Raw genomic sequence first — 26,448 nt, 5'->3', positions numbered from 1 at the left:
TCGTTGAAAATACAAGGGTCCGCCTCTGTGGTGTAGTAGTTAGCGTGATTAGCTGCCATCCCCGGAGGTCCGGGTTCGATTCCCGGCTCTGCCACGAAATTTGAAAAGTGGTACGAGGGCTGGAACGGGGTCCACTCAGCCTCGGGAGGTCAACTGAGTAGAGGTGGGTTCGATTCCCACCTCAGCCATCCTCGAAGTGGTTTTCCGTGGTTTCCCACTTCACCTCCAGGCGAATGCCGGGATGGTACCTCACTTAAGGCCACGGCCGCTTCCTTCCCTCATCCTTGCCTATCCCTTCCAATCTTCCCATCCCCCTACAAGGCCCCTGTTCACCATAGCAGGTGAGGCCGCCTGGGCGAGGTACTGGTCATACTCCCCAGTTGTATCCCCCGACCAAGAGTCTGAAGCTCCAGGACACTGCCCTTGTGGCGGTAGAGGTGGGATCCCTCGCTGAGTCCGAGGGAAAAGCCGAACCTGGAGGGTAAACAGATGATGATGATGATGATGATGATGAAAATACAAGGGATGTAAGACATCAGTCGGATGTACGGGTAATTCGCCACTGGTAACCATCCTCAATTAACACCAATCAGAAGTAAAATGGAGGAGGTCTGACACTTCCAAAAGTGAAGGGTATCGATAAAAGAAAGGGAACGGCCACAAGAAGGGCGTGAAAATGAGACTCCCTAGACCTCGAAAACCTAATACCGTGGAGGTCGGATAGGATAGATGAAATGAGGAGCCTGGTCTCCCTTTTAGTCACCTCTTACGACAGACAGGGGATACTGTGGATGTTATTATACCGCTCCCACCCACAGGAGTTACGTGGTCGAGAATGGAGCCGGAATAAACACGTGACGGCGAAGGAGTTAAGGCATTTCTATTCTCCTATATAAATAAATATATATTTTGAATTATTTATGCTGAAAATAATTTTTACAATTTGTTTTACGTCGCACCGACACAGGTAGGTCTTACGGAGACGATGGGATAGGAAAGGCCTAGGAATGGCAAGAAATCGGCCGTGGCCTTAAGGTACAGCCCCAACATTTGCCTGGTGTGAAAATGGGAAACCACAGAAAACCATCTTCAGAGCTGCCGACAGTGGGATTCGAACCCACTATCTTCCGGATGCAAGCTCACAGCCGCGCGCACCTAACCGCACGGCCAACTAGCCCAGTATGCTGGAAATAATGAAAAAACGAAAGTTACATGCAAATTTTGTTTGTGATGATAGCCAATTATCGGCTGTATGTTAAAAAAAAAAAAAAAAAAAAAAAACATTTGAGTTATGCATTTTTCCTTGAAAACTTTGGTATCAGTTCCTCACCGTGAAAGATTCCCTAAAGACTGACGTTTTGTGAGGTAATTGTAACTTTGCTGATTAATTTTTGAAAAGTAATTAGTAATTGTAATTGAGTACTGTTTTTTCTGGAATTGAGCCCAATTACATTCATTTTGTACTTTTCCCATTATTGATTCTTAGTTTTTCTCATAAGAAAGAGTGCACTTCTTTTGGGCCTACGTTAAAATTGTCTAAGTTATTTAAAAGCTGAAGAAATTCGATAACACGAGTTTCTCAGACTGAAGACAATCTAAATCGACCATCCGCCCAAAATTCAAAATTAAACATAACACTAATAACATCCATCGAGTGCGTTAATTTAACGCGAGAGATATTGGGTTCGAATATCACCGTCGACAGCCCTGAATATAGTTTTCCGTGGTTTCCCAATTTTAGGCCAGGCATATGCCGAAGTTGTACTTTAATTAAGGCCATCCTAGCGTCACCGGTATCCTGTACGAGTATGACGCTAAACCACTATAATAATAATAATAATAATAATAATAATAATAATAATAATAATAATAATAATATTATATTATATTATAATAATAATAATTATTATTAAGGTAACTAACAAGAAAATGAATTGAAAGACATGAAATACTTAACAGTAATAAAACGAAAATCAACCTCGTGGAAGAGAAGGCAAAATTAAATAATATCGAAATTGTAATCGTACATTACGGGTGTAAAATACATTCAACCTAAATGTGTCGGTTGTCTTTGACCCAAGGAAATTAATTCGAACAGTGAGTAGAAAAAGACTGGTCAAGGGACAGTCATTGAGTTAAAGCTTTCACGGTGAGTTCGAATGACGTTTTCTTCGACCGGCGAGGGTTGGTGGTGTTGGTGATAGCCAAGAGGGATAGTCCCTAGTCTCTAGTTTCTCACAAAGGCGATCACTATTTGAATTTCGGAAATGTGGTTAGAGACGCGCAGCTGTGAGCTTGCATTCGACAGATAGTGGGTTCGAACCCCACTGTTGGCAGCCTTGAAGACTGTTTTCCGTGGTTTCTCATTTTTACACCTGGAAAAAGTTGGGAATGTACCTTAATTAAGGTCACGGCTGCTTCCTTCCTGTCCCATCGTCGCTAGAAGACCTATCTGTGTTGGTGGAACGTAAAGCAGATTGTTAAAAAAATCCCTCAAAATGCATATGGGATTCTTGAAAGTGAAATGTCACGTCCCTGTGGTTCGGATCCATGTGGAGTCCAGTGTCTATTATCACAAGAACAAGAATCACGTAAAACTATAAACTTGCCTGCCGTGTAATCATAATAATGATGTTTTGCTTCTACGGCCCATTAACCACTTTTACTGTTGTCGGAGACGCCGAGGTGCCGGAATTTTGTCACGCTGGAATTTAACATGCTCCTAATCTACAAACACGAGGCTGGTCTACTTGAACACCTTCAGAGAACACTGCATTTTTCTGGGACCCAAGCCGTCAACTTGGACTTCAGCGCTCTACCGTCTGAAACACTCAGCCTGACATTATTATTATTATTATTATTATTATTATTATTATTATTATTATTATTATTATTATACATCTTCATTATAGACTGTTATGCCTTTCAGCGTTCAGTCTGCAAACCTCTGTGACTTTACTAACCGCTACCACAATCCTCTACTTGTAACTAGTCCTGATGAGATGATGATGATGATGATGATGCTTGTTGTTTAAAGGGCTTACCATCTAGGTCATCGGCCCCCTAACTGGTTATGTGGCCTCTGTTAGTTTTATACCTCCTAAATCGTTAGAAACAGTCTAACCGTCTTGTTCTCACTCTACTTCTCTTACCCTCCAAAACAGTGTCCGTTATTCTCTTAGGTAACTTATCCTCCTCCATTCGCCTCACGTGACCCCACCACCGAAGATGGGTTATATGCACAGCTTCATCCATCGAGTTCATTACTAACTTAGCCTTTATCTCCTCATTCTGAGTACCCTCTTGCCATTATTCCCACCTGTTTGTACCAGTAATCATTCTCGCTACTTTTATGTCCGTTACTTCTAACTTATGAATAAGATATCCTGAGTCCACTCTTTCACTTCCGTAAAGCAAAGTTGGTGTGCAAACAGACCTAAAGATAGTTTCGTCCGGGAGCTGACTTTCTTTTTACAGAATACTGTTAATCTCAATATGCAAGCTCACTGCATTAGCGTTACTGCACCTTGATGCAATCTCACTTACTACTCTACCATCCTAGGAGAACACGCATCCACCGAGCTCGATAGCTGCAGTCGCTTAAGTGCGGCCAGTATCCAGTAATCGGGAGATAGTGGGTTCGAGCCCCACTGTCGGCAGCCCTGAAGATGGTTTTCCGTGGTTTCCCATTTTCACTCCAGGCAAATGCCGGGGCTGTACCTTAAGGCCATGGCTGCTTCCTTCCACTTCCTATCCCATCGTCACCATAAGACATATCTGTGTCGGTGCGACGCAAAAAAAAAAAGAAAAAAAAAGAGAGAACACGCATCCTAAATACTTGAAAATATCTACCTGTTCCAGTTTTGTATCCCCAACCTGACATTCAGTTCTGTTGGATTTCTTACCTGCTGACATCATTTTTGTCTTGGAAAGACTAATTTTCATACCATACTCATTGCACATATTTTCAAGTTCCATTAATACAAAGTCGTCAGCATAGGCCAAACTAATGACTACATTTTTATTTAACTGAATCCCTCCCTACCACCTTTCAGCAGATGATCCATGTAAACTGTGCACAACAAAGGTGAAACATTACAGCCTTGTCAACCCCTGTAAATACCTTGCACCAAGAACTCATTCCACCATCACATTCTCACTGCAGCCCAATTGTTAACATAAATGCTTTTGATTGATTTTAATATTCCACTCTTAATCCCATCGTCCCTTAGTACGGCGAACATCTTTTCCTTCGGGGCTCTGCCATATACCTTCTCTAGATCTACGAAAAATTATTATTATTATTATTATTATTATTATTATTATTATTATTATTATTATCTCTCCACACTGAACACAGTAAATGGATTTGTAAGCATGAGGCTTGTGACGTAAGCACGAGGAGTAACACTGCTTCTCAGGTTTATGGTGGTCTTACTGTCGTTAGAGCTATATGATGCAACATCAGTCATGTCACGCGGAACGATCCGTGCGTTGGAGAACATTGTGAAGTGTTGTAGTGATGCAACAGGCACGGCCTCTCCAGCTCTCGTCCGTCCCTTTATTAGCCATGGGTGAGAATATTTTGAAACCAGGGAACGTATGAGATTGTTAACTTGGACCATCTCGAGCCAGTCGGCTAACCGTACGTAACCACAGGCGCTTAGAGAGGGGGTTCCTCAAAACCTACACCTCGTCGAATATTCATTCTGACTGGGATATTCCGTATCATTATCATCCCTTCAGCAGAAATGCCATCTAGCCGAAGCGAGTTGCAACACAATTGACAGAGAACATCTCGTAAAACAATAAAGAGTCAGTCGGTTATTTATTGTATGGTATCTAAAATTTACAATCATGATCCCTGTAAAATACATAAACAATGACGCACAAGTAATCGTGCCACATGTCGCCCGGCGAAGTGGAAAACGCAGGTCGGGTTAGTGCCAACTGTTAGTTAACATAGAGCCTAATAAACATCTTTCATTAAAGTGAATCCAAAAGGTATTGTCCTTATTCGGAAATGAGTAACCATGTATATCGAAGTTTTAAATACTACTCACATAAAAAAGAAAAAATATGTAGGTACCAAATTTGGTTGCGTTAATGAAGAACCTATATATTATTTAATATAAAGCACAGAATAGTAAATATAACGAAAACGTAAACTTCTCGCTAACTTTGGACCCAGTATGAAAAGAAAAAAGAACATTCAATATGTGACTAAACCAAACAAATTAAAGACCATCCTCAGTTTGAACATCACAAATTAAAAACAGTTTTCAATGCAGTCACATGAGTCAATAACATATTGGTCCTCCATGGTCCAGCTCCATAGCTAAATGGTTAGCATGCTGGCCTGTGGGGTCCCGAGTTCGATTCCCAGAAGAATCGGGAATTTTAACCATCATTGGTTAATTCCGCTAGCACGGGGGCTGGGTGTATGTGTCGTTTTCATCATCATTTCATCCTCATCACGACGTGCAAAATCAACATGCCTGCACCTGGCGAGCCAAACATGTCCTCTGACACTCTCGGCACTGAAAGCCATTCGCCATTTCATTTCATTTTGTCCTTCACGAACCCTGAGGCACTCTTAATGTGACGAGGCATGCTCGATACCGAAACATTAAGCATTTCTTGAGGGAAAACTATCCCACTCTCGATGGCAGCATCTGTAACGGCCTGAATCGTTAGTGGTGGTTGTTGACTGTTGTGAATTGCTCTTCCCATGCTCTATGTAGTTCATGTCCGGAAAAGACGCTGGCCAGTCCATTCTGCGGATCCCTCGTTCAAGGTATCCATTCACAGCTGCTGGACGATTTAGACGAGCATTATCGTCCTGTAGCCTACTTTGCGTCGGATAATGGTGCGTTCGTACACTGAGGCAGTCATCTTTCCTTGAATGTGAACCAGTGGTATATGGCGACCAATTATGATACATGCCCAGAATAGTGATGAACCCCAAAGTTGTTGGTGATGTTCTACTGAGTATGATTCACTGTAATGTTCTCCTCATACCCTCTACATGCGCAAAGGGTTGCCATTAGGGTGTAAATCAATTCGCAGTTCATCAGTGAACAACATGAAGATCACGAGCTCACTGGTAGCTCTGTGTGCACGAGAAACAGCTGATACGAGCGCTAGCCCAGTACGTTATCAGACTGGGCTAGCATGGAGGGGTGTACATTACACCTTCAAAACTACGGTACTCAGTACAATGCATATACAGTAGGCTATATATTCTTTTATATAAGGACGTGCATAATTGAATGTGTTCAACACGGCGTTTATATAAAATGTGCCGAAAAACACGCTTTGTAATAATCGTGTGCTAGGAAAATAAATAAAATAAAATTTTACAGGTTGCCATAAGCAATGAAGTACAAAATAAGAGGCATTTATTTTTTACGGGCTTAACATGGTCAGCTCTTCTATGAGCAATTATGACAATTATGAAGTAGAATAATACGACTGAGCTAGTTGACCATGCGGTTAGGGGCGCGCAGCTCTGAGCTTGCATTCGGGAGAGAGTGGTTTCGAATCCCACTGTCGGTAGCCCTAAAGATGGTTTTCTATGTTTCACATTTTCACACCAGGCAAATGCTGGAACTGTGCCTTAATTAAGGCCACGGCTGCTTCCATCCAACTCCTAGCCCTTTCCTACCCCTTCGCCTTCCTAACGCCAATCTAGCTAATGCAGATGAAAGGAATGATGGCGAAGGAAGTTAGATAAGGAGGTGGAAGGAATTGGCTGTCCCAGCATTTGCCTGGGAGTGGGAAAACGCAGAAAACCCTTCTCAGGACAGCCGACGGTTGGGTTTCGAACCTACTAGTCTCCCGAATTCAGAGCTTGCCTCGTTAACACGCGCGGCCACTCCGCTAGTTTACTTTGCACCAGAAAACATGTCTACCAATTAAATCCCGCTGTACATATTTAACGTAATCACCGATCATAAAATAAAGAGCAGAAGAGTTGTCAGGATCAGATTTTCAGTAAGTTCCACATAAATACGAAACTGCAAGAGGAATAAATAGCTCTTGTAATGTTCGTAGCCTCGTGTCTGTAGATTTACCAGTATGTAAAAAAACTCGTTTCGGCACCTCGGCGTCTCCATAAAACCATAAGGTGGATATGAATGGGCGGCCTTTCGAGTTGACGCCTCTGTGACGAATTCTAATACTGACAACGGCGCGCAAACTCAGACCCCCAAACCATCGGAATTAACCAATTAAGATTAACGTCCCCGAAATGGCTGGGAATCGAACTCGGAACCCCTTGCTCAAAAGCCAGCAAATTAACCATGGAGCTGGACATAAGTGATTGAGCCGCGATGAGTGGCTCAGATGGTTGAGGCGCTAGCCTTCTGACCCCAAATTGGCCAGCCTCGTGTCGATAGATTTACTGGCACGTGCGGGACTAAATTCAGGCACCTCGGGGTCCCCGAAAATCGTAAAAATTAGTGGGGCGTAAAACATTATTATTATTATTATTATTATTATTATTATTATTATTATTCACGTTCGCAAACAAAACGAAAAGTAACTTTTCATACACACGTTCACTTCCAACAGATTTAAAATGCATTGCAACTGTTTCAATTGTTCCGAATTTTCAGAGTCATTTGCCTTTTAATACATACCGCAAGTATGAATTCTGCTTTGATAACATCATGGTGTTATCAATACATCAGTACTTCTAACAAATTGGTACTTGGTATTGAAATATAATGACGGTAGCCTGGAGTCACTGTTCAAGAACGACCACTTGCTGAATTTAAATCAGACTGTCTATAGAGTCCATGAGTAAAATACCTTGGTTGTTGGAACGTTGATAAAATCTGTCCCAACATATTGTAGGCCTATTTGTACGGTACTTTGACCTTGTGCTAAGAAATTTCATTGAAAACTAATGGATTCCAGGTTATCTTCCTCCATGCCCTCACAAACACCACCACAACTCATTCCACGTTAAGAAAGCAGTATTGCTCTTAAGGACCTACAAGAAGTGAACACGCCCCCACTGAGACACCCGTAATTCCTCGTGATTAAGGGATATTGTACTGTATTTTGTAATGTATTATGAATGACAGATAAAAAGGATGAGGCACTTTTGCCCGTGAGTTATTAAAATAATTACATAACATTTTATTTTTGTAGGGAGGAAGTGCAGTGGCAGGAACAGCCATCGCTTCGTTGCCTTCCTTCATTTTCCTTCTTCTGTGTTGCTCTGGTACAAGCCTCGTGTAGTGCCTCACTCTGTGAACCGCCGGCAGCTCACTTCTGTAGTGAAGTCCTTCATCTACACCATTTATTTGTTGCGTGTGTTTTTTCAGGCTTTAAATCAGTGCTTACTAGTCTTGTGTTAAGTCAGAGTTGGTTGTATATTGCATAGTATTTGTGTGTGTGGTCCGCCTCTGTGGTGTAGTGGTTAGCGTGATTAGCTGCCACCCCCGGAGGCCCGGGTTCGAAAAGTGGTATGAGGGCTGGAACGGGGTCCACTCAGCCTTGGGAGGTCAACTGAGTAGAGGTGGGTTCGATTCCCACCTCAGCCATCCTGGAAGTGGTTTTCCGTGGTTTCCCACTTCTCCTCCAGGCGAATGCCGGGATGGTACCTAACATAAGGCCACGGCCGCTTCCTTTCCTCTTCCTTGCCTATCCCTTCCACTCTTCCCATCCCTGCACAAGGCCCCTGTTCAGCATAGCAGGTGAGGCCGCCTGGGCGAGGTACTGGTCATTCTCCCCAGTTGTATCCCCGACCAAGAGTCTGAAGCTCCAGGACACTGCCCTTGAGGCGGTAGAGGTGGGATCCCTCGCTGTGTCTGAGGGAAAAGCCGACCCTGGAGGGTAAACAGATGATGATGATGATGATGATGATTTGTGTGTGTTCTACTATTCTCGTACTGTACAGAAGTTGTTAGTGAAGATTTTGGTGTTGTGTGCAGCGATACGTCATGGAGTAACTTGTACTGATAAAAGAAACCCCGTGTGTTTTATTTGTGCTTGGTTTTTTATTTAGCTGTTCTTTCTTAAGCACATGCTAATTTTACCACTAGTTTTTATGACCGCATTTCATTCTTACTATTGTTTTTGTGAGCTTGCCCCAGAGGAGTGCGACAGGCCTCGGCAGCCGGCACATTTCCTATCCTCGCCGCAAGATGGGGGGGGGGGGCTTCATTCCATCCCTGATCCGGTCACTGACTGGAAAACACGTTGTAGGTTTTCACTTTTGTGAGCGATACGACAGCACAAGAGTACCCCGCATCGTCTGGGAAAATTAATTAAATGCATCCCTCACTCCTCGAGCCCATAAAAATATTATTTTTCTATTTTCTCCCCGGCCGGGCTGAGTGGCTCAGACGGTTGAGGCGCTGGCCTTCTGACCCCAACTTGGCAGGTTCGATCCTGGCTCAGTCCGGTGGTATTTGAAGATGCTCAAATACGACAGCCTCGTGTCGGTAGATTTACTGGCACGTAAAAGAACTCCTGCGGGACAAAATTCCGGCACCTCGGCGTCTCCGAAAACCGTAAAAGAGTAGTTAGTGAGACGTAAAGCAAATAACATTAATTATTTTCTCCCCCAATTTGCCTTACAGTTCAATGCTGAGGTTTTTATGTGCCGTAGTTTACCTCTGATTCTGCGCAAACCAAAAATAGCCCCTATGCACCTTAGTTTCTTCCGCTTTTTATCTTGAACTTAAATACTGAATTTCACAAATATATGTGCCGTCGTTTTCTTGTGATGGTGTTGAGCAGAGCCGTTCAATATGGCAACCCTGTTGTCATATGAGCAGTACTGTTTTCTTAATATGGAATGAACCAACTGACCACTTCTATAATATAACTGGTGAAAAATGTTCGCCTCCGTAGCGTAACGGTTAGTGTTATTACCTGCCGTCCTCGGGGGCCCGGGTTCGATTCCCGGTACTGCCAGAAATTTAAGAATGGCAGGAGGGCTGGTATGTGGTTGAAATGGTACATGCAGCTCACCTCCAATGAGGGTGTGCCTGAAAAGAGCTGCACCACCTCGAGATGAGGACACGAGTTTACCTTTTTTACTGGTGAAAAATGACGGTGTTGTTTGGCGCCACACTTAAGGGACACCAAACTGCAGTTCACCACAAGACCAAGGAAACTCTGAAGTTCTTGTGTAATACACAACCAATAAAATAGTGATCAAAACTCGTGTTCCAACTTAAGACAACATTCACATCCGTTCATAGAAGGCTCGGTGACGACAGACTTCCGCCTCTCACCACAGAGTAAGAGAATCACGGTGTCCGGACATTTCGTACCACGGACATTCCGTACCACTTGATTTTCGAGGACATTTCGTACCACCTAGGTCGTTATCTACCTGCGAACAGTTTTCCCATAATCCCCAAATATTTACGCCAGGACAATCCGTACCACTTGATGTCATATTGGAATTCTATTTCCACGCCAGCGGACATAATGAGCCTGACAGACACACTTTAGAAATCAGAAACAAGAATAATTTACAACATTTGCTGAAGAAAACTTCTATATTATTTGAATAATTGCTCCTTGAACTATGCCTATCGCGTATGATTATCTAAATATGGTCATAAGAAAGTCGATTTTTTGAAGTATAAATCTTGAAACAAAACAATACAATAGAAATATACATCGTGTTCGGGTACAATGTGCCTGACGAGCATAAGGTGGATAATATTACTGTTATTTTGAATATTTATAAACTGCCGGATTATTTCAGTATCAAGTAAGTAAGATAAAAGATTCTGATGAACTGGCCAATATGGGTTTGAAGGTCACGCGGAAACAGGAAACTACCGAATGGTGGAAGCAGCGAATGTCGAATACGAGATAAGTATTAACACGTGAGCCAGTCAGATCTGTTGCGCCCGAGTAGTAGTCACACCATGAGAAGACTCGTGCGCCAGTAGTGACAATGGATATACACATGAATACATTCATTAGGATATCGTTTTTACTTCGCAATACTTCCCACTTTTTCAAGTGGTACGGAATGTCCTCTCTTAAATATTTTAAAGTAATTATCTGACACTTCGCAGGTAATCAGCCGGTCAAGTGGTACGAAAAGTCCGGTGGTACGAAATGTCCGTGGTACGACATGTCCTAGAACCGAGAATCACTTCGTCACTGACAGTATGTCCGGTTCCATAGTTAAATGGTTAGCGTGCTGGCCTTTGGGCAGAGTCGGGAATTTTAACCATCATTGGTTAATTTCCCTGGCACGAGGGCTGGGTGTTTGTGTTGTCTTCATCATTTCATCCTCATCACGACGCGCAGGTCGCCTACGGGAGTCCAATCAAAAGACCTGCACCTGGAGAGCCGAACACGTCCTGGGATCTCCCGGCATTAATGGCCATACGCCATTTTTTTTACCGACAGTATGCTGCAGTTCGATTATTTTCCCAAATAAAAAAATAAACTTTCTGCAGTTGCTGAGCCACCCAGCCGCATTTTGGTTTTGGCCGGGTGTTTAAAGCTGGATGACGGCCACGTGATTTTTGAGATAAAACGCAGGATTCGAACCTGATTCTTATGCGTGGGAAGCTAGCAACGAAGCCACTGACCTAATCACGGCCCCGATTCTCTTCCCAAATATAGACACCAATACACTGTACAGCGATATTCTTGACTGTCTAAATTAACAGATGATATAATAATAATAATAATAATAAATACACATATCGGGCGTGTTGGCCGCGCGCTTAGGAGCTCGCATCTGGGAGATAGTGGGTTCATACCCCACTGTCGGCAGCCCTGAGGTTGGTTTTCCGGGGTTTCCTATTTGCACACCGACGAGCTAAAACTTGTAGGCGTTTTAATGCCGGATGCAAACTAGGTTAATCCCCTACATTAATCAAGGCCACGGCCGCTTCCTTCCCATTCCTAGGCCTTTCCTGTCCCATCGTCGCCATAAGACCTATCTGTGTCGGTGCGACGTAAAGCAAATAGCAAAAAAATAGTAATAATAAATGTCTCCACTCACCTCATCTGTGAGTTTTACTGGGGTTGCCCCCTGCCTTCGAGCCGACGAGCTAAAACTTGTAGGCGTTTTAGTGCTGGGTGCAAACTAGGTGAATACCCTACCTCATGGGCCAGACGCAGAACAGGCCAGTTCATTAAACGGTCTTCCTTCGTAGCATGAATATAAATGCTACTCTCTCTGTTTCATTATCTGTCGTCATTCGTCAACTAAGAGATAAGTACTCTTTCACCACGCATTAATTATTTATGAGGATGCCGGTGCGACGTAAAGCCCCTAGCATAAAAAATAAATAAATAAATAAATAAATAAATAAATAAATAAATAAATAAATAAATAAATAAAAATTATTTATGATAACATGATCTCATAACATCAAATCCAAATAACATGTTTTCCTCATGTGACTGCTAGCTCGTGACAAGAAATACGGAATAGCTTGGAGGCAGACTGGAGTACAAATTTTAAAAACGTAAAATGGATAAAACACTAAATTCCGCTATAATAAATCTAGAATTCCGCCAAAAAATCCGCTGTCCGCCAAATGATATATTTCTCCGCCGTCAGTCCTCCAATTCCGCCAAATTTAGCGGAAAATCCGCTAAGTTGGCAACACTGCATTATAGACCGTTATGTCTTTGTCTACAAGCCTCTGTGAATTGACGAACTGCCTTCACAATATCTATTTCCAGCTAGAAATTCCCCCCCTCCCCCCCCTCTCTCTCTCTCTCTCTCTCTCTCTCCACTCGTTCCACTCATGACTGAGTATCGTGACCCAAGGACTTTGTTGTTTCTTTTATAAGCTGATACCATTCTGTAGTACTTGCGTTTTCCGGACAGTAACTCTCCATGGTAAGCCCATGATCTCTCTTTACTTGATCAACCCATCTTTTTGCGACCCGTCCTTGTGCCAGAAACTTTTCCCTGGACAATTAATTTTTCCAGGTTATCATCCTCTCTTCTCATAATGTGACCAAAGAATTGCAGGATTCTCTGGTACACGACTTGGCATAGACTTTCTTGTATTCCAAATTCCCGGATGAAAGAATCATTTGTTCGCCTGACTGTCCACGGTATTCGCAACATCCTTCTCCAACACCACATTTCAAAGGCGTTGATTCGGTTCCTGTCTTTTGCTTTTATGGTCCAAGTTTCGCATCCATATAGGAAGATAGAGATCACAAGCGAATGGTCTAATCTTTTCTTCGTATTCATAGGTATTGCTTTGTTAGTCCTACTTAGTATAAAATCATTAAAAATTGAGTCCAATCATTGCTGCTTTCGTGTCACTCTGCTACTCTTAACCCCCATGAGAGAGTCCATTATTCTACTAGGTAACCGATTTTCCTCTCTTTGCCTTACATGATCCCACCACCGAAACGGTTTATATGTACGATTTCATCCATAGAGTTTATTTCTAACTTAGCCTTTATCTCCTCATTCCGAGTACCGTCCTGTCATTGTTCCCAGCTGTTTGTACCAGCAATCATTCTCGCTACTTTTATGTCGGTTACTTCTAAATTATGAAAAACATATCCTGAGGCCACCCATCGTTCACTCCCGTACAGCAAAGTTGATCTGAAAACAGACTGATATATAGTTAGTTTCACCCAGAAGCTGTCAGACTCGTTGGCTGAACGGTCAGCGTAATGGCCTTCGGTTCAGAGGGTCCCGGGTTCGATTCCCGGACGGGTCGGGGATTTTAACCTTAATTGGTTAATTCCAATGGCATGGGTGCTGGGTGTATGTGTTGTCTTCATCATCATTTCATCCTCATCACGACGCGCAGGTCGCCTACGGGAGTCAAACAGAAAGACCTGCACCTGGCGAGCCGAACCCGTCCTGGGATATCCCGGCACTAAAAGCCATACGACATTTCATTTACCCAGAAGCTGACTTCTTTTTTTACAGAATACTGTTGATTGCAGCTGCAAGCTCACTGCAGTAGCTTTGCTGCACATTGACTCAGTCTCGCTTACTATTCTGCCATCCTGGGAAAATACACATTCTAAATACTTGAAGTGATCTGCCTGTTCCAGTTTTGTATTCCTAACCTGACATTAAATTACCTTAGCTTTCTTTGCTACTGACATCACTTTAGTCTCGGAAATACTAATCTTCATATCATACTCGCCGCACCTTTGTTTTCAAGCTCCAAGTTATTAGATTGCAGGCTTTCAGCACACACTGCCATTAAGACCAAATCGTCTTTCATAGGCCAAACAGCTTACTATGTTTTCACCCACCTGTATCCCCTCCCTGCTATTTTATACCTCTCAGCAAGTTATCCATGTTTATAATGAACAACAAAGGTGAAATATTATAGCCTTGTCTAACCCCTGAACCAAGAACTCGTTCTGCCATCAGTTCTCACTGCAGCCCAGCTGTCAAGTGACATGTGATTGCCTATAGCAGGGATGGCGAACCTATGCCACGCGTGTCACTAGGTGACACGCGGACACTATTTCGGTGGCACGCCACATGAACATAATATTTTATATATATACTTAATGGATGAAGCTGTACGCATAAACCAGCTTCGGTGGTGGGGTCATGTGAGGCGAATGGAGGAGGATAGGTTACCTAGGAGAATAATGGACTCTGCAATGGAGGGTAAGAGAAGTAGAGGTAGTCCAAGGCGACGATGGTTAGACTCGGTTTCTATTGATTTAAAGGTAAGAGGTATAGAACTAAATGAGGCCATAACACTAGTTGCAAATCGAGGATTGTGGCAATGTTTAGTAAATTCAGAGAGGCTTGCAGACTGAACGCTGAAAGGCATAACAGTCTATAATGATTATGTTTGTATACGTCTCATACTGCAGACAGTGCATATCTTAGTGTTTCGCGTGTAAGAAATAAATATCGAAAATCTAAATACTAGTTCCATTTGGACGTGCAATATAGCAACACTGCTACACTGATAGGTCCGAAAGTCAAGTGAGATAGTGTAGTTTTCTGGTGGTTTTGTATACGGACATCGCAAATATGTTATCGGTGCCGAAAAAGACGGAAACTTAACAAAGGTGGTAACCGTATTTTTCAAGAACTCTGGCCAAGGGAATTCGGAGTGTCAAAAAGATGTGTTGCCTGTGTTCGAAAACAGTTGTATCCCCCACATTTAATGTAAAGCGCAATTTTGAGACTGGTCATTCAAATGTTTGTTCCATTTCAAATGAAGAAAGAAGAGAGTTTGTTTCACAAAACATCCAGCATTACACAAAACAAACTAGTTCTTTTGTATCATCTTTCTGGCCCAGGAACAATATCAGTGCGGCTTTTTCTATCTGTCTCACTGCATAGTACAGCAAGCATGGGAAACAGATTTCTGACGGTGAGTGGTTGAAAGAAAGTTTCTTATTGACGTCCGATACATCATTTGAAAACTTCCCTAACAAACAACTAATAATTAACAAGATGAAAGGAATCCCAGCCAGCTGAACTGCTGTCAAGGATAGAATAATAAAAATGAGTGAAGAAGTTTCGGAGCAGTTGAAAGCTAATTTGGATAACTCCCACATATATGCAGTATGTTTTGATGAAAGCATGAATGTGACCTTACAAACAAGGATAGCTGTTTTTTAGATTTCCTTATGGAAATGTGATGAGGGAGAAATTAATGTAATTGTTGAGCATACAAACTACAAGATGGGAAGATAATGAAGCTAATGGAGGAAGTATTTAACAGATATATTGCACCTGTTATGCAAATATTTATGACAAATAAATAAATGACTCAATAAATCAATAAATAACGTATTATGAAACATAATCGGGAAATTGAAGGGAAGTTGCGAGGGGGGGGTGTGTAGGTTGTAGTCATCCCGTAATGGAAATGGAAAACAACAAGTGGCACAGTCAACAGATGAGAATAATAAACCAGAGTTAAAATGGCACACCAGTTGGAAAAGGCTCACCATCCCTGGCCTATAGTATCTTGCCCCAAATCCCACCCCCAGTACAATTCTAAGAAAATATTGGTATATATTCTCATAAACTGAGAAAATGAGGTACACTTCCTGAAACAAAATAAAATGTCAAAGTCTCCAAGTGTGCAAACATGACAATAAAAGAAGTAGCAGGTTACTTATTAGAGATTCTTTGACAAGAAAGTACAATGAGGCTTATCTACATTTTGCCAATAAATGGATGCACTTGTGTGCTTTCAAAGAGTTTTAATGACATTTGCAACAAATTGCCTTAAAACTGCATGTCATTTTTTTTGGTGACACAGGTTTATTGGCAAACAGAGTACCGAACTACTGTATATTTAAGAGACGGGAAATATTTTGTTATGAAATACCATGCCATGGGACAAAAGGTATGCAAAGTTTGATTCTTCTGTACAAGAGTGTTGTCATGAAGTGTTCATGAACATTCTGCACAATTTTGCCACCAATTCTCAAAATTGGCCAAATGATCATGATTAATGAACTGTATTATTTCTGCTTGTTACAGGGCTACATTTGCAGCATGGCTGCTAATGAACCTCCTTCTAGTCGTGGTACCTCGCTATGGTGCCTATGCCATGGTGCTCACTGGTACACTACTTATCTGCACCAACTTGGTCTACTACTGGCTGCTGCCAACGCACCCTCTCATTATTCGCTTTGAGGGAGGAACACTCTTATTTTCGCTGGGCTGGTGTTACTGGGTTGTTCTTGCAGCAGGTATGTACTTAAATGCTTTTCGTAATTTAAAAACCAACATTTGTAGAGAAATTTCATATAAGCAGTGGACTACTCTAATTCTTGTGAAAGACGGAACATTTCTACCATTAATATTTGAATAATGTTTAGTGAATGCGTATATGTGTGAAGTTTCCTTACTGCTGTGGTTCTCTGTCAGTGGGTTTTTAACCCTCCGAGAGATGTACCAAGGAAGTTGCCATGGATTTAAAGACACAATCATTATTTTTATGGAATGCTTTATAAAATATCAGAATCAACTTGGATCAGTTTATGCCAGGAATTTCTGGGGTCACTCGAGTCGCTTTGGCTCACATGCCCTTGCTGATGCCACATGACCTTTCAAATGAATTCCAACCTGTGTTTGACCAAGATTTGAATCTCGGACATCTGCATGGAAAGCCACCAATAGAACCACTGCACATATCGTTCCCTGCTTCGGTTTTAAAATATTATATGTATCATGTAAAGCTTGTCTTTCAATAACATAATTAACATGAAGAAATAAAACTGTAAAATTAAAAATGGTAAGGTTTTAGTCATTAAGGTTATAGTGATTGGAGTACTGTTTTTTTGAACTTGCTTTGAAATACTGGTATTTGGTTTAGTTTTAATGACACACATAGTTGGATCATTCCCAAATTGAATTTTATTTGTATGATCATCGTAGAAATCTCAAGCTCACAGAGGTACAAAATCTTCAAGGGTATGAGAACTTGTAAAGCTGCTGATAACAGTTCAGGGTACTGTATTATGACCTTTCCTCTTTGCTGGAACTTCTACACTGCTGAAGTGTAGTTGTAAAGATTTTTCAGCAAATAACTTGCGCTACAGCTAGTTTCTACATTCTGTAAATTCCAGCTTTAAATAGACACTTATTCATTTAATCCTCTCGTGCATGAATTATTTTGTGTTTGTTGACAAAAATTTCAAAGTTCATCTTGCATTTAGCATCACTGGTATTTGTGTTAGATTGACTATGATATGGAAAATGTATTACTCAGCATAAAAATAATAAATAATTCACACAAATTTAGATGTCCACCATGGACATGTCCACATGTTAATCTTCAAGATATGGACAGACTCAACAATAAACAACACGAAGACTAAATTGATATGGATATTCCCACACTGTAGCATGGAATGCTGCCAACATGGAGTATACGAAGGTTGCCATTTCATTGTCAGCTAAAAATAGTAATTGTATTCAGAAGGTTGACAACCACTAGCTCAGAGTAGGTACGGGATGTGATTCTTCATTTTAAAAATGTCATGTGCACTGGCATGGAATTCAAACAGTAGTCATCTAAGTAAGAAGCCAGAGACAGTGTCACTTGCTATCACATCCCTCTAGAACAGTGCAGAGTAATAAACATTGCATACTGTAGCTTATAATAACAAACTAACACTTTTTTTGGTGTAAAATTTAGCCGCTCTTAACGGTTGCAAAATAATTACTAAGTTAAAGAAAGACTTTATTAACCAGCGATTTGAATGCTTTGGGCATATGGACATTTTAAAATTATATTCAATGTAACCATTCTCCTGCATTGTTGATGATGCACATGAAGAATTTCAACTAGGAAACTAGAAAGAAGGATAGAAACACACACAAGGGTTGAACTATTCTGTGAAACTGTGCTTTGGAGTCCACTGGGGTAAGAAATTCTTATTCTGATCATCAATCTCTAGACTGATTTAATGCAGTTCTCCGCGCCACTCTATCCTGTACTGACCTCTTCATCTCTACGTAACTATTGCATTCTGCATCTACTTTAATCTGTTTTGTCATGTTCCTGTCTTGGCCTCCTGCCACCATTCTTACATGCTACACTTTCTTCAAAAACTGGCTATGTCTTGGGTGTCTCAAGATGGACTATCAACACTTTCCATCAAGTTTTGTCAAATTGTTCTGCTCTCAGTGACTTGGATTTAGTGTCTCCTCATTTGCGATCCATTATTATTATTATTATGATTATGATTATTATTATCATCATCATGTATGATGGTTTGTTACTTTTGGAGATGCCAGAGGATACGAAGCTTGTGGAATACGCTGATGATGTGGCCACCTTGGTAGTGGCCCGTAATGTTGAGATGGCTCAAATCAAACTGAACCAGGTGATGCAGCACATAAAAGAATGGAAAATGAGGAAAAGGATCAAGACTCTTGTGCCAATGACTGTTGGAGTGTTAGTGATTAAAACATCTATGAGCACAAATATCTAGGAGTGACATTTGACTCCAGGCTCACATTCTGGAATCATTCAGAGAGCGAAAGATAAGGCAGTAAAATACATGACTGCAGTTAGTAGACTGATGGGGAATATGAAAGGTCCAAAATCCAGTACATGACGCCTTCTCATGTTGGCGGTTCAGTCAGTGCTCCTGTATGTCCCCTGAAATCTGGGTTGAATTCTTGAGATTTGCTTGGTATCGGAGAAGGATAGCTGCTGTACAACGGAGAGCAGCTTTGCGTATTGCATGTGCATACCACATGGTTTCTGAACGTGCAATCCTCACGGTGGCAGCAATAGCCCCAATAGATCTACTTGCATTGGAGCGACAAGAAATCTGGCGTACCCAAGGAGAACTGGGAAAGAAATGTGCAAAGAAGCAAGTCTTCAGTTAACGGATGAGGCGATGGGAACTCGGATGGGAAAGTGACCCTTGGGGTAAATGGACCAAAAGACTGATTCCACACTTGGATATCTTGGTGGAAAGGGTTCATAGTGAAGTCAACTTCTAACAGAACTTGGATATTTTTGGAAATTCCTGCATAGAGTGGGCGGAGCGAATGATGCAGCATGCATATACTGTGACGACATCGATGATTTACTTCACACCTTCTTTGTGTGCGGCCACTGGACGATAGAGATGTGTGGAAACTGAATTGGGAGAACTGACACCAGGTAAAATTATTTCTGTGATGCTACGAAATCAGGAATCCTGGGATCGGGTGGCAGTGTATGTGGAGGATGTCCTTCATCATGCCCATAAAGGAGAAATGAAGAAAGAAGTAGTCTGAATGTCTAAATAAGCAATGCATCACCCTGAAGTAATGCGAGAGTGGTTCCGGGGTGATGATACACATCGTGGGAAAAGGGTGTGTGGTTTTTAGTGGGTAAGAATCCCACACACTTGTGGAGTGTGGGCCCTTCACAAGGGTCTTCTGAAGATTTTTCACAATCTCTCATAAAAAAATTATTATTATTATTATTTGGAAATATCTACTGACAGTAGCATAACAATGAAATGAAACATAAATTAAATAACAGCGAGAAGAGAATAGAACAAACAATTGCATGAAAATGAAATATTCTCGAAGTTGCAGAGAAACAAGAAATTTCATCAAAAATAACAAAACAAGAAAAAAAGAAGTACAGATAAAATAACAATATCCTCTGAAAATATTAAATTTGACTTCTGCTCTTCAAACTGTTCATTTTTATACAAATTTCTTCTCAATCGCAGTTTCTAATGGTTCTTTATTTTAAAAAATGTTATTCAGTCTCTTTTCTGGATAAAAGTATCTTTTATGTCCCTCAATTTTTAACACTGCTGTTTTGACGTTTTGTACAGACTACAAATATTGGTTCTTTCTCTGTACTTAATCCCAGTCACCTTCAGAATCTGGAAGTTTGTAACAATCATCATTACCAAATCCCTATTCCATACCTACAATTGTCCAAGTACAATTTGGCCTACTAAGTGACTACTGCTTAGCCCAAAGGCCTGCACATTATGAGGTGATGCATGATCAGCATAACAAAGCTACATAAAAACAAGAATTGCAAACCACCCACTTCATGGTCCATATTGATAAATTAATCAATAAATCAAGCAGGGATATTGTTCCACCTAATCGATACTTTTTATTTTGCTTTTGCTAGATTTAATTTACTAGTAGTACATGTTTCATTTAGATTGACTAAACATAATAAGTCAGCTACACTCATTTGGTTTAGGTAGACATTTATAAAAGTAGACATATTCCTTCTCTTAATTCTCAATCCTAAGATTGGTTGGCAGCAATTCGTCTTCTCCACTCTTCTCTGTAATCCGCTAATCTCTTCATTTCCACATATGAGCCTGTTCCTACGTCATCTCTGATCTGTCTTGCATATTGCAGTCTAGGTCTTCCTCTTCCTTTTTTACCTTGAATCTTTCCTTCTATGACATTAACTATGAATCCATTGTGCCTATAGAGATGGCCAATTAACTGGTCTCTTCTTTTTCTTATTGTTGCTAAAAAGGTTCTTTTTTCACTTATTCATCGAAGAACTTCTTCATTGGTGAGTTTTTCTGTCTATGAGATCTTTTCCATCCTCCTCCAGCACCACATCTCAAATGCTTGCAAACGTTTCTTTTCACGTGCACTAATAGTCCACGTTTCTGAACCATCTGAATCTTAAAACATTCTCTAACATATTAATTCTCGGAGTAACATTAAATTCCACCACAAATATCATTAGCCTCAACACACAAGCCACAACTGGGAATTTCCAGTTTAAACACGGTGCTATAAAAAGACAGTTTACGTTTCTACGTTCCATGTTACGGGAACATAAAGAACAGACATTTTCTAGTCATTAATTATAACATGTTTCTAGAAATGTTTATTAGCTGTAAGTTAAAAAAAAAAAAAAAAAAAAAAAAAGACGTTGCTGTCCCTACTTCCCCCCCCCCTCCCCCTTCATCTCCTGCCACATTTTCAAAGGTTCAACCTTTAACCAACATGTACACCAACATACCAATTCAGGAGTCTGTTAAAATTATAGAAAAACATCTAAATGAAAGCAATTCAACATGAGAAACGGAATCTTTTAAAAACAATCTTAAACCAAAACACGCTCATGTTTAACAACAAAATATATTCACAAAAAGAAGGATTAGCCATGAGTTCACCATTATCAGGAATAATATTCTTAAATAGCAATGATAACAAACTCTTCAATGACCAACACGCCAAAGGAATAATGGACTGGAGCAGATATGTGGATGACATAATGTGCATGTATGATATCACAACTGCAGAATGGAAGGCCAGGGGTAAAGAACAGGCTCCATACATGTAGTGGCCCCAGATCTTTTGAAATAATTACCTAAATCCTAAATTAAGTCATATACACTATTTGGAGGTAAAGTAACAAAGTATAATGTATAATACTAATAATAATAAAAATTATGAATATAGTTCCACGAAAGCTGTTCACATAAACGCAAATTACATACCGAAAATTTAAAGAAGCTCATTACTCTATTCCTTTATAAAAAGATAATAATAATAATAATAATAATAATAATAATAATAATAATAATAATAATAATAATAATAATAAAATCTGTGAATATAGTTCCAAGAAAGTCATAAATGTAAATTACATAATGGAAAATTAAAGGAAAACTAACCAGCCCTTTAAAATCTTATTTACTCTAGTTAGTTTTGGCTGAATGAAGAGCCTGACAGTTATAAATCACATTATATGTTAACTCGGTCAGCCCGCCAAGTCGAAATACGATTTCAGAAAAGATTCCCAGGTGTAACATGTGCATGTCATACAACAATCCATGCTCTTTATAATAAATTTCAGACTGTAGACATAAAGTGACTGGATGGCAGAAAGTAGAACAGGTGACTTCAGAATATAGGACACTCCAAAAAAAAAAAGTAGGATACTTGAAGATAAGCTGAAAAAAAACACACTATTGCACTGATCTTGTGCATATAAGCTAAAACTGCTGCATATATTATTTCAAGTTGCACTCAACAATATTCTTCTTACAAATACTTTAATAAAGACCAACAAAGACAGAAATGAATGTTTCAAATTGGATTATACTAGAAAAAATATTTTGTTATACATTAAAATCAAAAGGGGTTCGATTAGTTTCAGCTACAATGAATAAACTTTTAACGTCCACCTATTCAATACAATGATAATGTTTTATAGATATAATTACAACATTCTAATTATGTATACAGTACTAGTTTAGACGCATTTTTGCGTCATCTTCAGCTGTACAAATACTTCAGAAAATAGACAGATTATATAAAACTCATGGTAGTTATTGAATTGTGCATGATATAAAACCCTATGAAATCTACATTAAAAGAATGATACATAATAAAACCTTATTGAACAAGTTAAAGACTTGCGAGTCCAACATATACTGAATGCTGAATAACAGTTCTCAAGTTGATTCATGTCCCTGTGGACATACAGTAGTAACCTCAATAAGTTTGGTGAGCGATTTACAATAATAAAATATTTTGTGTTTTAAAACATTTTTAGATCTTGATTCAACTACGGTTCATAAACTGCGTTGTCATCTTAAAATAATCGTTAATATTGCTGAATAAAATTTAGGAATGACGGAATTCTTCAATATCTAAGGCCTATGAGGTGGAAACATATATTTGACTCCTTAAGATGTAAACAGGAACTATGTTTCTCAGTTCAAATGTGGAACCTGTGAAAGATAAATAACACAAATAACGATTCGAAGCAGAAAGTTTTAAGACCCTACTCAATAATATAATTGTATGCAAGACTCGCCCCATACGGTCGTAGACTTATCACAATGCAAATGACGTTCAGTAAACAATGAACAGCTTGAGTCAGGTATGCATATCTGGACGGGACAAGGGAGGGGCGATAGGGGTAGGCAGAAGTAGGGCGTGTGGAGGGAATCTGGTGGGCGTGAACTACGAAACGAATATTGAGAAAACTTGTTGCGTATGATACGTAAAATTAAACTCTTGTTTGGAATTTGAACTTTCGGCATCTCGGATATATCATTTAGATCTCATCTCATCTAAATGATATATCAGAGACGCAGAAAGTTCTCTTTGATTTCCTTACAGCATTTCTCAAAAATGTTCAAATGTGTACCACGGCAGAATACGGTGCTCAAAATCATTATCATGCATTTTACTCACCATGTTTACAGTTTATGCTCAAAAATCATTATCATGCATTTATCATGCATTTTACCATTTTTACAGTTTATACCGAAAATGTTCCCCATGCGCTGCCAAAATAATCGGCATATCCTAATGAAGTTTTCGGTTACTCTACCAAGTTCTTCATCACTGATGGATGCAATTGCAACTCTTATATTGTCTTTAAGGTCATCTAGTGTGTGAGGGTTGTTCCCATAAACTACTTTTTTTTAACATTCCCCCCAAATAAAAATCACATGCCATTAAATCTGGGCTACGAAGGGGCCACAGATTTTTACTTATGATCCTCATACCAAACACACTTCAGTAAGGAGATAACAACCTTTACGTCTATTTTTATTGTTTACTGAACCTGTAGGTTTGAATGTCTTGGAGAGTTGTTTGATTGTCCGATTGATAGGAATGGGTCTCCCTGGAAATTCCGCTCGAAACTTTTGTCTTGTCCTAGCGCATGATTTTCTGCACTTAATGTAAGTATTGTGCAGATATACACGTTCACATAATGAATATTTCACATACATTACAGCACTATACACAGTCGCAATAAAACTCTATACAATAAGACATACAGTACGCAGTAGCTTCATTGAACACCCTACTATCTCGGAGCTCAGCGCTCAACAACTGCAGAAGTGCCGGAAACCACGCGCGCCAGCGGCCGGCAGCGGCTTGTCATCGGCGGCCTAGCTCGAGCGATAAAGTCCCTGCCAAGCATAAATAAAGACCCTGTATATGTAATGAAGTGGATAACTCATGAATAGTTCTAGTTCTCTCTTCATGTAAGTTCATGCTGTAATTTTTTCACTTTTCACAGGTGTAGTGTGCATGTTTGCTGGACTAGTAATCAGTGTGGTAGATCTCCTCTACCCACATCGTTTCTCCACCATCCTTGAGGTGGACTACGATACACCATATGATCGGCATATTATTATTGAGGAAAGTCATGATACAAGAAAAAGAAGAGACAACGTTAATGCAGCAAACAATCGACTTGAAGAACCACCTGGTGCAGGCCTTGGAACTAGGATTCTCAGGTTAGATTAATTACACAAGTGCTTATTCATTTGTGGATTTATTATTTTAGTTATCTAGGGACTTTTTCTCTTGGACTCATTATGGAGATCCTGGTTTAATGAATATTTGATTATATTTTCTAGAATTACTTCCACAAGTGATGTTTTGTATTGCTTCAGCTGTAAACAGAAAAAGAGAAGTAAAAATTAATTTGTATTTCAAAATAAATAACATTGGAACTTGTAAACTTTTTTTTAAAGTACAGAAATAGGGTTTAGGAGTGCAACATTCCTAAACAAAATATTTAAATCAACTGGGTAAGTAAAGGGAAATTATACTTGCCATTGAATCCAAAAGCTCGGGGTCTGTGTGTGCCTAGCAAATTATGAGCATGTAATTAAAAGAAGTCCCTCTCTATTATCAGGATAGTTTCATGGGGGAACAGTGAAAGAGAGGTGCATATAAACACAATCTTCTATTGAGTTGTGATTGTGCTGTGAAGTAAAAAAAATATGAATTTCAAAGAGCATAAGCAAATATTCAATTTTGTTAGCATTTCTTGAAAGGACCTTTAGAGACTTTCACAATGTTTATGGCAGTATACGCTGATTATTAAATGGTGTGATCAAAAGTGTTAGAAAGGCAGTGCCATTTTAATGAGGGTTATGAATCCACAGAATCATTCATTCAGAATTAATTCCTAAGGACCAAGCAGTAAACAACATGATGTGTAGTTTTACATCAGTTAATGAGGTGGAAGGAACGTCGCTGGTGGCTTTGCAGAACATTGCAAAGGATTACTTCCAGCAGTACATAGAGGTGATTTGCAAACACTGGAAAAAGTGTACAGACACGCAAGGGGATTAATTTGAAGTTAGTCTTGCATGAGTGCTTTAAAGCATTCAGGATAAGTAGGAAGGTGCCAAGTTACCAACCTTTTAAAATCCTACTTCCAGTAGCGGAAATTGGGAATTAGAAGTGGGGGGGAAAAACCATGTACTAAATGTACTCGCGTTTGTGGGATATAGCGGCCGGGGGCTACAAAATGGTAAGTTTTTTTTTTTAATGCTCTCTTAGCAAATTTTGACTGAGAGGTAAAGGTTGGCAGTTTACCAATTTAACTTTGGTAATAATAGGTTTTTGAGATTCAATACCATACAATAAAACTTTCACCAGAGGAGCAAAAGGAACAAATTATACATGTATTGCAATTAAATAAAAGTACGGTGTGATTAGACAATTAAAAACCATTTCATATTTGACTACACACTAAGATATTACCAGACACTAAAGAGACAGCTAAACTGACGAATGCGTGTGGCAAGCGGGTGAGTCATACCTCAGTGTCCATGACCTTGGTAAAAAAAATTTACCCCTGCTACCCTTCTGCACAGAACACGAAAAGGCTGTACTACATGCTGTGGAGCTATACAAATCTGTTAGCCCCGATGACTATACTTTGTACGTATTTCCGCTGATAATTTTGTTAATATTTCAAGGGAAGAATTAGTTCATACGACAAGAGGGCTTGTACCAGTGGCATATACTGAGGGCTACCAAGGCTATCAGTGAAGCCCAAATCTCAATTGAGAATGATGGAAGTCTAAAGCACATTATAATGTAAGAATATGGAACATTGTCCCATTTACAAAACTTGAAAGCACTGAGAAAAAATGTTGCACATATTTCTGAGAGCAAGGCATTGGAGGCTGATATTGCGCCCAGACTCTCGCCCCTCTCCCCTTGACACGCCACGCCACGCGGCTTGGTGCTGGATA

The 26,448-nt window shown here is 40.1% G+C and overlaps 1 protein-coding gene across 3 annotated transcripts in view; it reads left to right on the top strand.

The window, feature by feature from the left end:
- LOC136864770 (dual oxidase maturation factor 1) overlaps positions 1-26,448 on the top strand; it is a 563,446-nt gene that overhangs the window by 525,732 nt on the left and 11,266 nt on the right. For all 3 annotated transcript variants that reach the window (XM_067142138.2, XM_067142137.2, XM_067142139.2), the window contains exons 6-7: positions 16,457-16,668; positions 24,471-24,690. In XM_067142138.2, coding sequence (XP_066998239.1) covers positions 16,457-16,668; positions 24,471-24,690 — 432 coding nt within the window. The remainder of the gene's footprint in view (positions 1-16,456; positions 16,669-24,470; positions 24,691-26,448) is intronic.

Source organism: Anabrus simplex, chromosome 2 (genome assembly GCF_040414725.1).
Source record: "Anabrus simplex isolate iqAnaSimp1 chromosome 2, ASM4041472v1, whole genome shotgun sequence".
NCBI lineage: Eukaryota > Metazoa > Arthropoda > Insecta > Orthoptera > Tettigoniidae > Anabrus > Anabrus simplex.
Note: the sequence above shows the minus strand (reverse complement) of the source record. Positions and strands in the feature narration are given on the sequence as shown.